General features: G+C 37.4%; 1 protein-coding gene across 6 annotated transcripts in view; it reads left to right on the top strand.

Moving 5' to 3' along the window:
• Positions 1–13,323, top strand: part of st3gal3b (ST3 beta-galactoside alpha-2,3-sialyltransferase 3b) — a 136,480-nt gene that overhangs the window by 109,133 nt on the left and 14,024 nt on the right. For all 6 annotated transcript variants that reach the window (XM_056473184.1, XM_056473175.1, XM_056473170.1 and 3 more), the window contains one exon: positions 8,957–9,103. In XM_056473184.1, coding sequence (XP_056329159.1) covers positions 8,957–9,103 — 147 coding nt within the window. The remainder of the gene's footprint in view (positions 1–8,956; positions 9,104–13,323) is intronic.

Genomic DNA, 13,323 nt, shown 5'->3' with positions numbered 1-13,323 from the left:
CAGTGGCAAAAGCTGAACTATTTTGAAACCTGACCACCACGTGTGTAGTTGAAGCTGATGGTGGCCATAGTAACGACAAACGGCAGTGGATCGCGAGCACACAAACACATTTAAATCCATTAACAAAGCGGCACGCATCGCGCTTTTAACATGGTTTCAGATGTGATATAAGAATAAAAAGAGTTATCTTGATACAGTACAAGCCGCATGGAGTGGTTACAAGCACTACTAGTTACTACTGGTTACTACTAGTGGTTACAAGTTACTTACACTTGTGAAATGGAGGAAGAAACTGATCCATGAACTGTGTACTGTAAAGTTCTTGTCAAGCTCTGACAAAGTCCCATACATCAATAGTCTTTTCTGGTCCTTCCTTTAATAAATATCTGATGAATGCACCATTGTAAGTGTGTAGATTGCTGAAGCACTCATCAGAAAAATGACAGGAACACAGCACAAAGCTGAGGCTATAATGCTGAGGTATTTTTGCAAAAATAAACTTCAATCACTGACTCTTCACAGCCTCATCTTTGGGTAGGGAAAATAACACTAACTTTCCCTCACACTTCAGATCACAATGTCTTTGCGACATGATTCAAACAGGGTCTGCTTCTGTGTTTGTGGGCGGGGCCAGGGGTTTCAATTTCCCTGGGTCTGTGCATGCAACAAATGGGTGGGGCTTGAGTTCTCTATTGACGTATTGCTGACACGGCTAAAGATTCGTTGCTAAGACGTTTCATGGAAGGTCATTTTCAAAAACCCATAATAGGGGCTCTTTAACTTCTCCCTCAACCTCCCACTGGCCTGCAGATACCCATAACAGTGGATGCTGCTCTCTCATTGGCTGTAGGTAATCGTCAATGTTACTTTCAATCAAAATACGTTTCACACGGCATGATTTTGAATCGCCGACAGGTTCATATATTTAGCATGCCAAATATCTGTCGGGTGTCGGCAACAGTTTTTAAAATGACAGTGTGAATATAAAGTGAACCATGACTTAATGCATTTACTACAAGTGTGAACACATCTTGTGTTATGATCACTAAAAAGAAAGAAAATATCTTCGTGTGAAATTTGATGTTATTACTTCTGCACTGCATATCAGTGCTAATATTTGTAGGCATTATCAAAACCTTCCTCTAGTGTTTTCTGGGAAGATTTTTCCAACCGCACATCTGCAGCCAGGAGCAGGTTTTCCCACCGCTGAACATTCACCCTGACCTCTCATTTCCAGCGTCTGATGGAAAGAGAGGCCGCCGATGTGGCCCGTGATTTTTATGGAGTGATTTAACACTCGCCGGCCATGCTGGAAGCTTGTTAAGGGGCGTGCTAGAACTCCATTGGGGAATTGAGAGGCCTCTCTCACCTGCTGCTTTATTGGATGGATCAGTTACAGGGGCCGTCCTGTTTGACGAGAGTGTGGCAGTTGTTAAAGTTGCTGCACTGTAGGCGACTTGTGGTTTTGAGGGCTTGGAGAGGTGATCAATCTGGGTATCTCTCACTCTCTTTTTCGTTCTCTGCACTCCTGGCTGTGATTCCCTGGAATGCCAATGAGAGGTCTGGAGTAAAGCCAGGCAGAACCAATGTAGAAGATGTCAACAATGGAGCTATGTTTAGAATGACCTTGTCTAACTTTGGTGGGATTGTAACGCAAACCAGAATCGGGCTGGTGCAGTGCTTTGAAAACAGTTGCTAATAAGAAAATCTACAAAAGGTTAAATTGTCAAATAATTCATGATAATATTGAAGAAGTTCTTGAATGTAGCAAGTTGTGGTGGTGTTGGAGGCCTGGCTGTTAGCTCTGGGGTTTTCGGTTACCCCTTATTTGTCCTATTATGTTCTGGCAGACCATCTGCATATTCCTATTAAGTGCTTCACAGCCTTTATGTTGGTGAAAAATTGCGTCCATTTAAAGGAAAGGATTACAATGCATAGACGTGCAATAAAAAGAAAAAGATCTTAAGAGCCCTGTTGCAAGACAATTTTGTGAATGTATCCATAAAATGTCAACTTTTCTCTTTCTGAAAATTGAAAAGATTGAGCACAATTGGAGTGGCAACATTGATTATTTAAGGAAGAAGTCGGAGGCTTTTTTTTGTTTGTTTTTTTGAGTTTCTTTGAACTGTTTTATTTATTTATTTTTATTTATTTGTATTGTTTGATTGTGTTGATCTGAAGTTGATTCATGTCAACTGATTACCACTTGTGTAGTTGGTTCCTGCTGATTTATTGGGGTGATGATTTGAACCTAGTTTATCAGCTGTTTCTAATCTGTAATTAGATGCTCTAAGAGTGCATAGAAAGCATTAAATTAATTTATTAATTATTGACCCCAAACCTTTAAACGGCATTGTGTGTCTGATGTTCTATCATGTAGTATGTAAACGGTACTTGTATTCATCCTGAACCATTACAGTACTGGGATCATAGTTCAGTTCATGCACTTCGTCGACAAATACATTTGGTCCAGATTTGTCAGTCCAGTTACTTGATTTAGGCAAAAAGACCAAAGCAGTGCAACAACTTTGCAGCCATATACAAAGATTGCACCTTTGCATCTAAAAACGTGAGCACACAGAAAAGGTTCCGCAAATGTTGCGTTATGTGATCCCAACTTGCTACTCTAAACAGAAGCGCTAATTGCTTTCCCTGCCTTCAAGTACTTCTGATTGGTCTATTGCTCTGAAATTGACATTAATGAGCACTGCTGCATGTAAAAGTTAAGATATCTTTATCTCGACACTATAAAACAAATGCTAGGTGCAGTCTGTCCCTTCTGACCTCACGAATTCCCACATCCGCCATTCAAACGTATATCACATGACAACAACCACTTGTCATTTTGAAGATTTGCCATTAACAACAAGTTACTTCAGAGAACCAGTTCGACAAAACATTGAGAGTATTATAATGTGTAGCACGTAAGTTTATTGGTAATTACAATACATAGTTTGATTGACAAGATGATGTCTGAAAGCGTCCTCCAAAAATGGCCATAAAAGATGTTTGTGTCGTGATGTCATTCCCTTTAGATATGCATGTTCATTATATCGGGAAACCTTAAAAAAAGGCTTTTTTTTGTTTGATTCAAACGTTTACATACTAAATTTAATTTGTTAGACATTTGCTAAATTTAATTGGTGATTCCAAATATGACATTTTATCATAAGCTCTGCAAACAGTTTTAAAGAATTTGATGTGTTGCTGTTTGTTGTTATATTGGATGAGACATAACATTAAGTGAGTTTCTACTGGTGCTGGGTGAAAATAAGAGAAATCACAACAAACTGATGTGTGAAACAAAAATAACTAATAAATAAATAAATTTATTAAAGATGATATTAAACAATAAATATATGAATTTGGGAATGTAATTTAAATGAGCGAAAAACAGGAGTGTTGCCAAAACAAAGTAATAAATATAACAAAACAATCTTAACTAAACCCCAACCTACTAATGAAATAATGTAGAAACAAACTCGTAATCTTCAGCGTATGCGATGCTTAACTAAACTTCTCGAAATATTCAAACTAACAATAGAAAGAATACGAACATGAAAGAACAGGCTTGTTGACACAAGCGAGGAGTTTGGTGCTTAATCTGGTGGTCCTCTCGATCAGCGCAAGCAAACACCTTTTAAATGGGTCAGACCAGCACCTGATTGGTGCTCCGAGTGGCGTCATGATGATGAGTGATGGCCTTCTCGACCAATGATCGCACACCTGGGCAGGACAGAATACACAATGGGAAAGAGAAGAGAAAGCTAAAGCGAAAACAAACATAAAACATACGTGGAACATGACCTGGTGTTTTTTTAAAACTAATGGCGGTGAATGAATGAAATGCAAACCGGTGAGCAGTCTGACAAAAAAAGTGCCCTTCTGAATCCAATCGGCAGGATTCCCTTCTGGATCTTTCACTTACTTTGAAGACTACTGACTACATTTACATGGAAATTAGTAATAGTTATTTGCCTTAATCTGAATAAGACAGTGATATAATTACATGAAGTGCTTTTTGAATATTGCGTCACCAGGCTATTCACGTTTCCTGCAGAGTCTCATGTAATTTGGGGTGTTTCATCTTCAAATTCAACTGCAGTTCGGCAGTTTAACTTTCACTTATGAACATTTCATTCATGCCCCGTGACAAACTGGAGTATTTGACGCTAATATGAAGGACTGGTGGAAGATTGTTGTTTTTATTGATACTGCAAGTCGAATTTAAAGAAAAAAACTTCGCATTTCGTGATGCATGTGTGTGCGGTCCTTTACTGACAGCCGCGTGTGTGAATCTTGTCACAAAATGCCGCTAAAAGTCCTACATGACGGTAATAGTTTGATTGTGGTGTTTACTTCAATAATGCCTCTAATATATGCATACTCCACGTCTTAATTAAAGTTTGTCCTAAAAGTTTGAAAACCCCTGCACTAGAGGATTATTGTCAGTAAACACAGTCACAGGTAAGCTGCTTGATCTCACATACAGATAAAAAAAATGCTAAGACATTAGTAATTAGTAATTTCATTATTCAAAGTGATAGACAATTGCATGCCTGAGAAGCATTTCAGAGATGGCCACTCAGTGAAATGACTTGCCTTTAAAGGAACTTTGTAATTAGCGGCAGTTTTTACTTGGCTAACTTGTTCGTCTCCAAGCCATTGTATAACCGGTAAACATGTAATGTTTTATTGTCCCACTAAACACAAGAGTGTTTGTCTGGGATGTTTAATAGCTGCTTATAAAAGTCACAGTCCTCAACAAACCTATGAGACTATTAGTTCCACCAGTCTTCAGTAATTTACATCTAATAATATTGTGAACGAATAGACAAGCAAATCAGAACAGTATCTTGCGGTGTTTGAAAGGAGCTTTACATAGAATCTAAATGATTTTGATGACAGATTGATAGTAGTCTTGATGCCATTTATTTTTACATCAAGCCAGGAATGTTATTGTTTTTTTCCACAGCAGCTCAGTTATGTAAGTCACAAGAGTAACTCCTACAGTATTAAGTCTGCCCTTTAAGAAGGAAACAGTCTTACCATCTCTGAGATGCCTGACCAGTGGAAGGAATGTGGAGACTTTACAGAGACTTCCTTACTTGTTCTAAGCGCATTTAAAAGTATCAATCAGAGACTTCCTGTTTTATTTCTTCTTCAAACAACTGATCACTCTTACACCAAACAGGACTGCCGCTGAATGCCAGCACATCTCCTGTCTGTTTACTTGTACTCTATTTTAGATCCTTTCATAATCTGCAAGGAGGCATACAGTACTTTAGCTTGGCAAGATGAATTCGGTATATTCTTCTCATTGTACTGGAAACACATTGGGAATCCAGGGGTCTTTAAAAAGTCTGTGTGAAATCAAAATGTACAATGTTTATTTTGCCAGCGCACACTGTTATCCTTTAGGTAAACAATTAATCTGTGGAATTTAAGCCAAACAAAATTAGTTTGTATTGGTAATCTTTAAAGAAAGTCTGATCATTTTGCTTCTGTGTTCGTAGTGGTAGTCCTTCTCTGTTTACATCAGTTTGAGGGCTTCAGACAAAATATTTTTAACCACACCCCTCTTACCGTTAGTTTGCTATGAGGAAATTATAGCCAAAAAGGAAATCCCCACCCCTACTCACCATTCTGTTTCATTTTGCATGTATATATTGGATTATATAATAATAAAAAAAATATAAAAACCAAAAAAAATAAATAAACAAATAATAAATTAAAATAATAAATACATGAAAATAATAATAAAATAAAACCCAATTACACACAACTTAATGCGAGGCAGATGTCTACAATTATGCATTATAATTGTCAAGAGCTAGCAAGGGTGATCAGTCTAGATCCAGTTGGAGAGTTTTAACATAAGATAAAAAGGGCTTCCAAATTTTAACAAATGTTCTGTTATGCCTTTAAAGGGATTATCTAATCTTCTCTAGTTTCACAAAATACAAAACATCTTTCAGCCACTGTACATGCGAGTGTTGCTTGGGGCTCTTCCAGTTTAATAAAAGTACACGTGTAGCAAGTAAAGTAAGGCCACAGAAGTGGGTAATGTATAATTATCAGGAAAGGGCTGGGCATGTCCAGACTCCAGAACATATAGGTTAAAGTGCCTAAACCTGAATGACACCTATCACACTCCTGATCAATAGTTGGGTCGATCCGTGCGAGCCTACATTTCGACCAGTGTACTCTGTGAACCACGTTAGACTGAATGAGGCAGTGACGTGCGCATATAGATGAGTAATGAACTCTGTCCAGAGCTGTATCTTGATCTATTTCAATATTAAGGTCCGCAGACCAGCTGCCGGTGAGACTGTCAACTGGAAAAGACTATAAATTGGCAAAAATACTGATCAGCTTAGAGATTAAGCCTTTACTGCTTACTTCAAGAAATAAAATATTGTCCAAGAAAGCTTTTTAAAATAACCTTTAAATATTAAAATCTGAAAGTTCATTCCATAATATCTTTAATTAAATTTATAGACATATAAAGTGTTTAATATTTTACATGGTTTAAGAAAATTGTTAAAACTTCATGGAGGCGTTAAAAAAAGAATCATGAAATGGCTAATTGTGATTAAATTATAACGTTCAAAATGTTATGAATGAGTTTCTTAATATGAGTGATATGCATGTAAAAGTAAAATCAGAATACTCATTTTACAGGCTTCTTGCAGTTCACAATCAATGGATACTCCACATTTATATTAAGCACCTGCATATGTCAATCAAAAACTTATGAGTATGTTAACTTGGGGTTTTTAATCATATTTGCTTACTGCCATTCTGACAAAGTCTGGTGATATAAAGTCCTGACTTTAAATCATACCCAAGGAATTATGCTACTAACATTATATTTGAATAGTTCGTAGGTTGGAGTTGGGTTCAGGGAAAGTAAGGACAATATTATTCCTTGCATTACATCCCACAACATCAAAATTTATCCTGTTAGCGCAATCTGATACGTAGCATATTTAATTTTCAAGATGTGCTGCCATCTTTTTCGAATGAGAGGTTGGATAAATTAGCAGAATACTTGGTGAAATCTAAATTTACCAACTTTTACTCATAATTCTATTCTTGAGGTGAACAATTTCTGAGTGCAAGTTAATCCAGAGAAAGCTTGGACAGAATACGCATTCAATTCAATTTATCTTTATTTCTATATTGCTTTTTAGCGCAAAGTGGATTGAGTCAAAGCAGCTTAACACAGAAGTTCTAGTAAATTGAAACCGTGTCAGTCTAGTTTTCAGAGTTGAAGTTCAGTTTAGTTCAGTTCAGTGTGGTTTAATTTCCACTGCTGAAAGTCCAAACACTGAAGAGCATATGCAGAGATATGTGCAGCTCCTCAAGTCCCAAACCAAGCAAGCCAGTGGTGACAGGGGCGAGGGACAAACTTCACCAATTGACGAAAGTGAAGGGAAAAAACTCTTAAGAAACCAGGCTCAGTTGGGTACAACCATTTTTCCTCTGGCCAAACTTCTTCTCCATAGCTGCAGTCTAGGCGCCGGATGTTTGGAAATGCTGGGCGTCCATTGTGGAGAAGCTGCAGGTGTGAGTAGATAAATGGCAGGTGTACAGTCTGGCCCACAGGATCAATGCAGAGACTCATCCATCAGTGAGTTCTTTCAGGAATCAGTCTCATGCTCTCCACTCCTCAATGACCGCCACAGCATCTGCTAAAGATACGGCCTGGTCCAGGATTATGGATACGTCTAGAAGGTCTCTATGGTTGACATCATCTCTTCGTATGTGTTGTCCTTGAGGTCCTCGGTGGTTTGCATAATCTTTTCACAGGTCTTAGATCATATCAATCTCTAGAGGCCTCTGGATGAGTATTCCCAGCTGGAAATAAAGAACAATACGCTTAACCACTCCTCTCCAACTGTTGTTGCTGTGAGCGAGAGATAGAGATTAGGAGCAATTAAAATAAAACCCCACCCTGTATTCAGTATTTTGTTTCAGCCAGAAGTACCTCACAGCTCTGACATCAGCAAAACATCCACTTCAGGCACACTTAGAAATAGGCCATTTGCTTAATTCATGAGTTTTTACAACAGTTAAGTTGTTTTAATCATTTTCGCACTCCTATCAAGAATAGGACTCCTTCAGTCCCCATTAGTTTTGTCTTTACTTTGTCATTACGTCTTTTTTCTATGTTATTTTGTGCCTTTTGTGTCTTAAACTTAAAATAAAACAAAAACTACATACAGTATACAAACCCAGATTTTATTGTTGTTGTGGAGTTTTTCCCTGTTTACACCTGCTTGTGGTTGCAGCATTCCCCAGAATTTTTGCTTCTGTTCAGCAAAACCCTACTGTTGACAGAAGAGATGATGTTTTCTTGCCATGGCTTGTTGTGGGCGCGGGGCCCTCCAAAACTGCTTCAAAGCCATGCGTCCGACTCAATAGCTGCGCCTATTGTTGGACTATATCAAAGGCAGAGTCTGCTTATTTGAACAGGTGACTCCCATTAAGTCCGCTGACCTGGCTGGCTGTTTGCCAGCAGTGCTGCCGTGGCTTCGCTGAGCTCGTCTAGTCGGGACGCTAATACTTGATGATCTCAGTGCCAGGTCGCAGATTGAATAATTGCTGAGCTATGGCACTCTGCAAGTCTCCTGAGTAATTGTTATGGGAGAAGCTGGGGGCCGCGGCTCCCTGAGCGCTCGTGGAGGTCAGGATTTCATTTGTCCGTTTCCTGTGGGCTTGTCCAACCTGGATGGCCTGCTTCACTTTTAATGAAAACTGTCTACGCTAGCGCCATCAGTATGCAGTGATGGCACCTATAGGCTTTGTGCCTGAACTCATGATTATGGAAGAGATGGTTTCTTCACATCTGTTGTAAGATGATATAAAAATGTTTCATGATGTGAAAATTGGATGTGTAGGCACATTTGTCTATATAATGATTTTCTTTATTCTTTTTTATCTTCTGTAGCAAGGAACAGAGGGATTCTGGAAGTCTGTAGCGCGATACGTTCCCCGGGAACCCTCAGAAATACGAATCCTGAACCCTTACTTTATACAAGAGGCTGCCTTCCAGTTTATTGGCCTTCCACAGAACAATGGCCTCATGGGTAAAGGGGTAAGCAACATTCTTGTTCTGTTTCAGTGCTTTTCATAATGTTGTTTTTATTAAATACATTAAATGCAAGCTAGTTTGTCTCTGCTAGAACCAGTAGCTCTTCAAAAGGAACTGCTGAACCAAGAGAAACTCTTGCTTTATTGAACCAAAACGGCAAGCAATAATTTTTGTCAATCTTATGTTAATAGGGGTCACAGGAAGCCTTGGACACGTGTTTCCTCAATTAGCCTGTAATTACCATAAAGATCACTACAGGTCAAAGGTAGCTTGACTTATCCAGTGGGTTTGGAGAGTGTATGCTGTGCTTTTTGTCCAAACACGGACAAAGCTGTTTTAACATTAGTTTTAAAAGTCTCAAATCTGAAAAAAACAGTATTTTGAGTTGGCCTAAAATAATAACAAAGACTACCAAAAAGAGCTGAAGAAAATAATGAATAATAAAAGGCTGTTATATCAGTCATTTCAATTTTTATTTTCAACCAATGTTTTTCAAAATGATTAACTTCATATTTAATAATTAATTTATATTTAATTTCATTATTTTATCTTTAAAAAAGTTTTATCTGTCAGATATAGTTGACACACAGATTAAAACATTAGTTTGTTTTGCAGTATTTAACAATAAATAAACTAAAAAAAGACAGTTCATGCCCAATCCATGTCATTAATCATCATTTACCCAGTGTAGGTCTAATGATGTGAGACCTTCTTTCCTTTTCTTACCACTAAAGGAGAAATGAAAAAACAAATTCAATATTCTTTATATAATGAAAGTGAATACTGACCAGCATTAAACTTTTTAGGTCACAAAAATATTAAACAAATATTTAATTTATGTGTTGTAAATTCCTAGTGTTCTAGAGGTATACAGTGTACACTACCTGATAAAAGTATTGTCTTCAACCCCATTGTAAGAGCAATAAATAATAACTTCTAGTTGATCATTTGGAAAAGTGGCAGAAGGTAGATTTTTCAGATGAATCATCTGTTGAGCTGCATCCCATTCATCACAAATACTGAAGAAGTCCTATTGTAACCTGCATGGACCCAATATTTTCATAGAAATCAGTCAAGTTTGGTGAAGGAAAAATCATGGTTTAGGGTTACATTCAGGTTGGGGGCGTGCGAGAGATCTGCAGAGTGGATGGCAACATCAACAGCCTGAGGTATCAAGACATTTGTGCTGCCCATTACATTACAAACCACAGGAGAGTGCAGGATAGCACTCTTTCTCATACTTCAGTTTACACATCAAAGTTCCTTATTGTCCTAATTAAATCATTAAGAATCAAGGCATGATCATATTTTATTTTGGTGAAATAAGTGTAATCTAGAGGCTTTGCCCTTCATATAAGCCACTTCTAATACCAAATGATTAACTAGAAGTCAAGTTATTATTTGTTGTTCCTAAAACTTGGACAGGCAACTTGGACTAGTCTTTTGTCAGGTAGTAAAATTTGGTCAAAATGATTATACAAAAATCCTCACAGTTTTTCAAAAATCCTCATAGAATTTTTGCGTTCTTTGCTTATGTTCAGTCTAACAGTGAAAAGTAACACACCATTCAATAATGTTCCACGGGGTAAGCAAATACATTGTCCAAGTTGATGATCCAAGTACTGAGCCTTGTGGTGGTCATGCTCATAAGACTATTATCACGTTGTATATATTAAAATGCAAAAAACAAACTTGATTTTCTAATTTCAATATATTTATTTATCTTTTGAATAATTTACAGAATTTAAAAGAAGCTAAATAATGCAGTAACAAAAAAAAATCTGTGAAAAAACTATTTGTAAGTAGTTTCTTTCAATCAAACTGATTTAACACTGAATCTGCCCTAATTTGAATTATCACCTTATACAAATTACGGGAAAGATCATGCAAACCTTTGGCTTCAATAGGGTAGGAGCAGTGTATATAATTTCACATGCTAAATTCCACCATTGAATTGCATCATGAATGTTCCATGCTTATGAAACTCCACCCCATAAGCAAACATTTTATTCAGACGTGTGTATTGTAGCCCATGGAGAGCACAGGGAATCAGCACTGTCATAAAAGAAGCGCTTGTGTGACTTTCCTCAACCCTTAAATAATGGCCTACAGCAATGACTACTCGCCTACTAGGAGCCTATAAACAACATGCTTTCATTCCAGTCCCAGGAAATTGGACTTGAGAAAGTAGATAAATGCCACACTAGTATCATAGCCTGATGAAGCTCTCAGCTATCTCATCATGGCATGAGTAGAGACAAGGGTCTGTGTGTTTGAGCTTGGCCACCTCCTGAAAACTCAGACCTCCTGTGAATGCTGGAACATGTGCAGTGCACGTGGAGCTAAGCCAATGGCCCCTAAGGTTTGGGTAGGCAGGGGGGCAGCGCACAAGGGAAGCCGTCCCATACGGTATTGATCAAGGTGGGATACATTTTGACACAGCCTTCCCCTTTGAGCACTCCAAACACCCACCTGCTTAGGGCTACATACTTGGACACAGTCTTAATATTGATCGTGCACTGAAAAATATGGTTTGTTGGATTTACTACTTTTTTTTTTAAGGTTAAGTGGTTGCAAACTATTTATATTGGCTGAATTTAAACAAACGAATGCAGTTGAACATTACTACATTTAATTTGATTGTTTAAATTCAGCTCATATTATTTTTTTGCAACCATTTACCACAAATGTAGTCATCTGAATAAATATTTTTTTCAGTGTGTATTAGTGATGCTCATTTTGGTTAATTTTGCCAACCGACAACCACCGCTTGTTAACCGAATATTACCGGATAACTGGTCAGATTAATATTAAATTATTATTTAATAAAAAAAATAAATAATTGACATGTCTATTTTGCTTGACACATAAATACTGATTTATTTTAACATGCAAAGAACAACATACAGAACATCAGAACCTATTTGTTGAGTTTATGACGCAAATCCAGGACAGAGCCAATCACCATCAGCGCTGGTTTGGCATCAACTCGTTTGTGTCAAACTGTGACCAGAAATATCCTTCTTTCATTTTACTTCTTCGGCAAAATACGCCTGTAGGCACGTGTGGTTGTACATGTTACCATCCCGTGTACATGTTACCATCCCATCTTTTTTTGTCACTAGGAAATGACTGAATCAGCTGCGTATTGTGTGCAGGTGTTGCTGTTGATTTTGTTATAGTTTTAACATTTAATAATATTGTGATATTCAAGATTTGTAAAGTCATACAGCTCTGAATAACCTGAAACAGCGACCACTAGTCTCTCCTCTATCTATAAAAGTAGATTTTATTTCAACTGCGAGCACGCAATGGCAAAAACCTAAGCCGCGCAGAGTGCATAAGCAGTTCAAAAGATGCCTCTCAACGCAAAAAGCGCGTTCAGTGTACTTTAAAGATATATAAAATAATTGTTTTAATCATTTAACTGATACTGTTAATCTGTTAAAAACGCACCTTTTGGGTTACGGTTAATCGGTTATTTTGAGCATCCCTGGTGTGTATGTTTGTATTTGTGTTATGCCCCAATCACACGGGGCGTCAGCGTCAACGCTTCCCATTCACTTTGAATGGGTGACGTCAAGCATTGCCAAACTGAATTGTGGGTCCGTCGGCGCTGCTTCAGTAGTTGGGAGTTTCTCCGACAGCCGATTGCAGACTTACTTCATCGGCTGATGCTGCAATGAAGATGGCGTCAGCCCCAACTTCAGACACACCCTCTGTCAAGCATTGATGATGTAGCCCCGTGTGAATCGGGCGTTAGGGCTCCACAATATATCGTTTTAGCCTAGACATCGCAATGTACACATCTGCAATAGTTACATCGTAGGACACGCAATGTCAAGATAGGTGAGCAGACACTACAATGTGAAATATATAGTTAAAGTCAGAATTATTAGCTAATTATTTTCTTCCAAAATGATGTTTAACAGAGCAAGGAAATTTTCACAGGATGTCTGATTATATAAAAAAAATTATATATATATATATATATATATATATATATATATATATATATATATATATATATATATATATTATTATTATTATTATTTTTAATATTATTTTTATTTTTTTCTGGACAAACAAGAAATGGAAAGAAATCTTTCTTTTTTTTTCTTATTTGCTTTATTTTGGCTAGAATAAAAGCAGTTTAAATTTTTTTTAAACCATTTTAAGATCAAAATTATTAGCCCCTTTAAGCTATATTTTTTCCAATAGTC

This window comes from Danio aesculapii, chromosome 2 (genome assembly GCF_903798145.1).
Source record: "Danio aesculapii chromosome 2, fDanAes4.1, whole genome shotgun sequence".
Classification (NCBI taxonomy): domain Eukaryota; kingdom Metazoa; phylum Chordata; class Actinopteri; order Cypriniformes; family Danionidae; genus Danio; species Danio aesculapii.
Note: the sequence above shows the minus strand (reverse complement) of the source record. Positions and strands in the feature narration are given on the sequence as shown.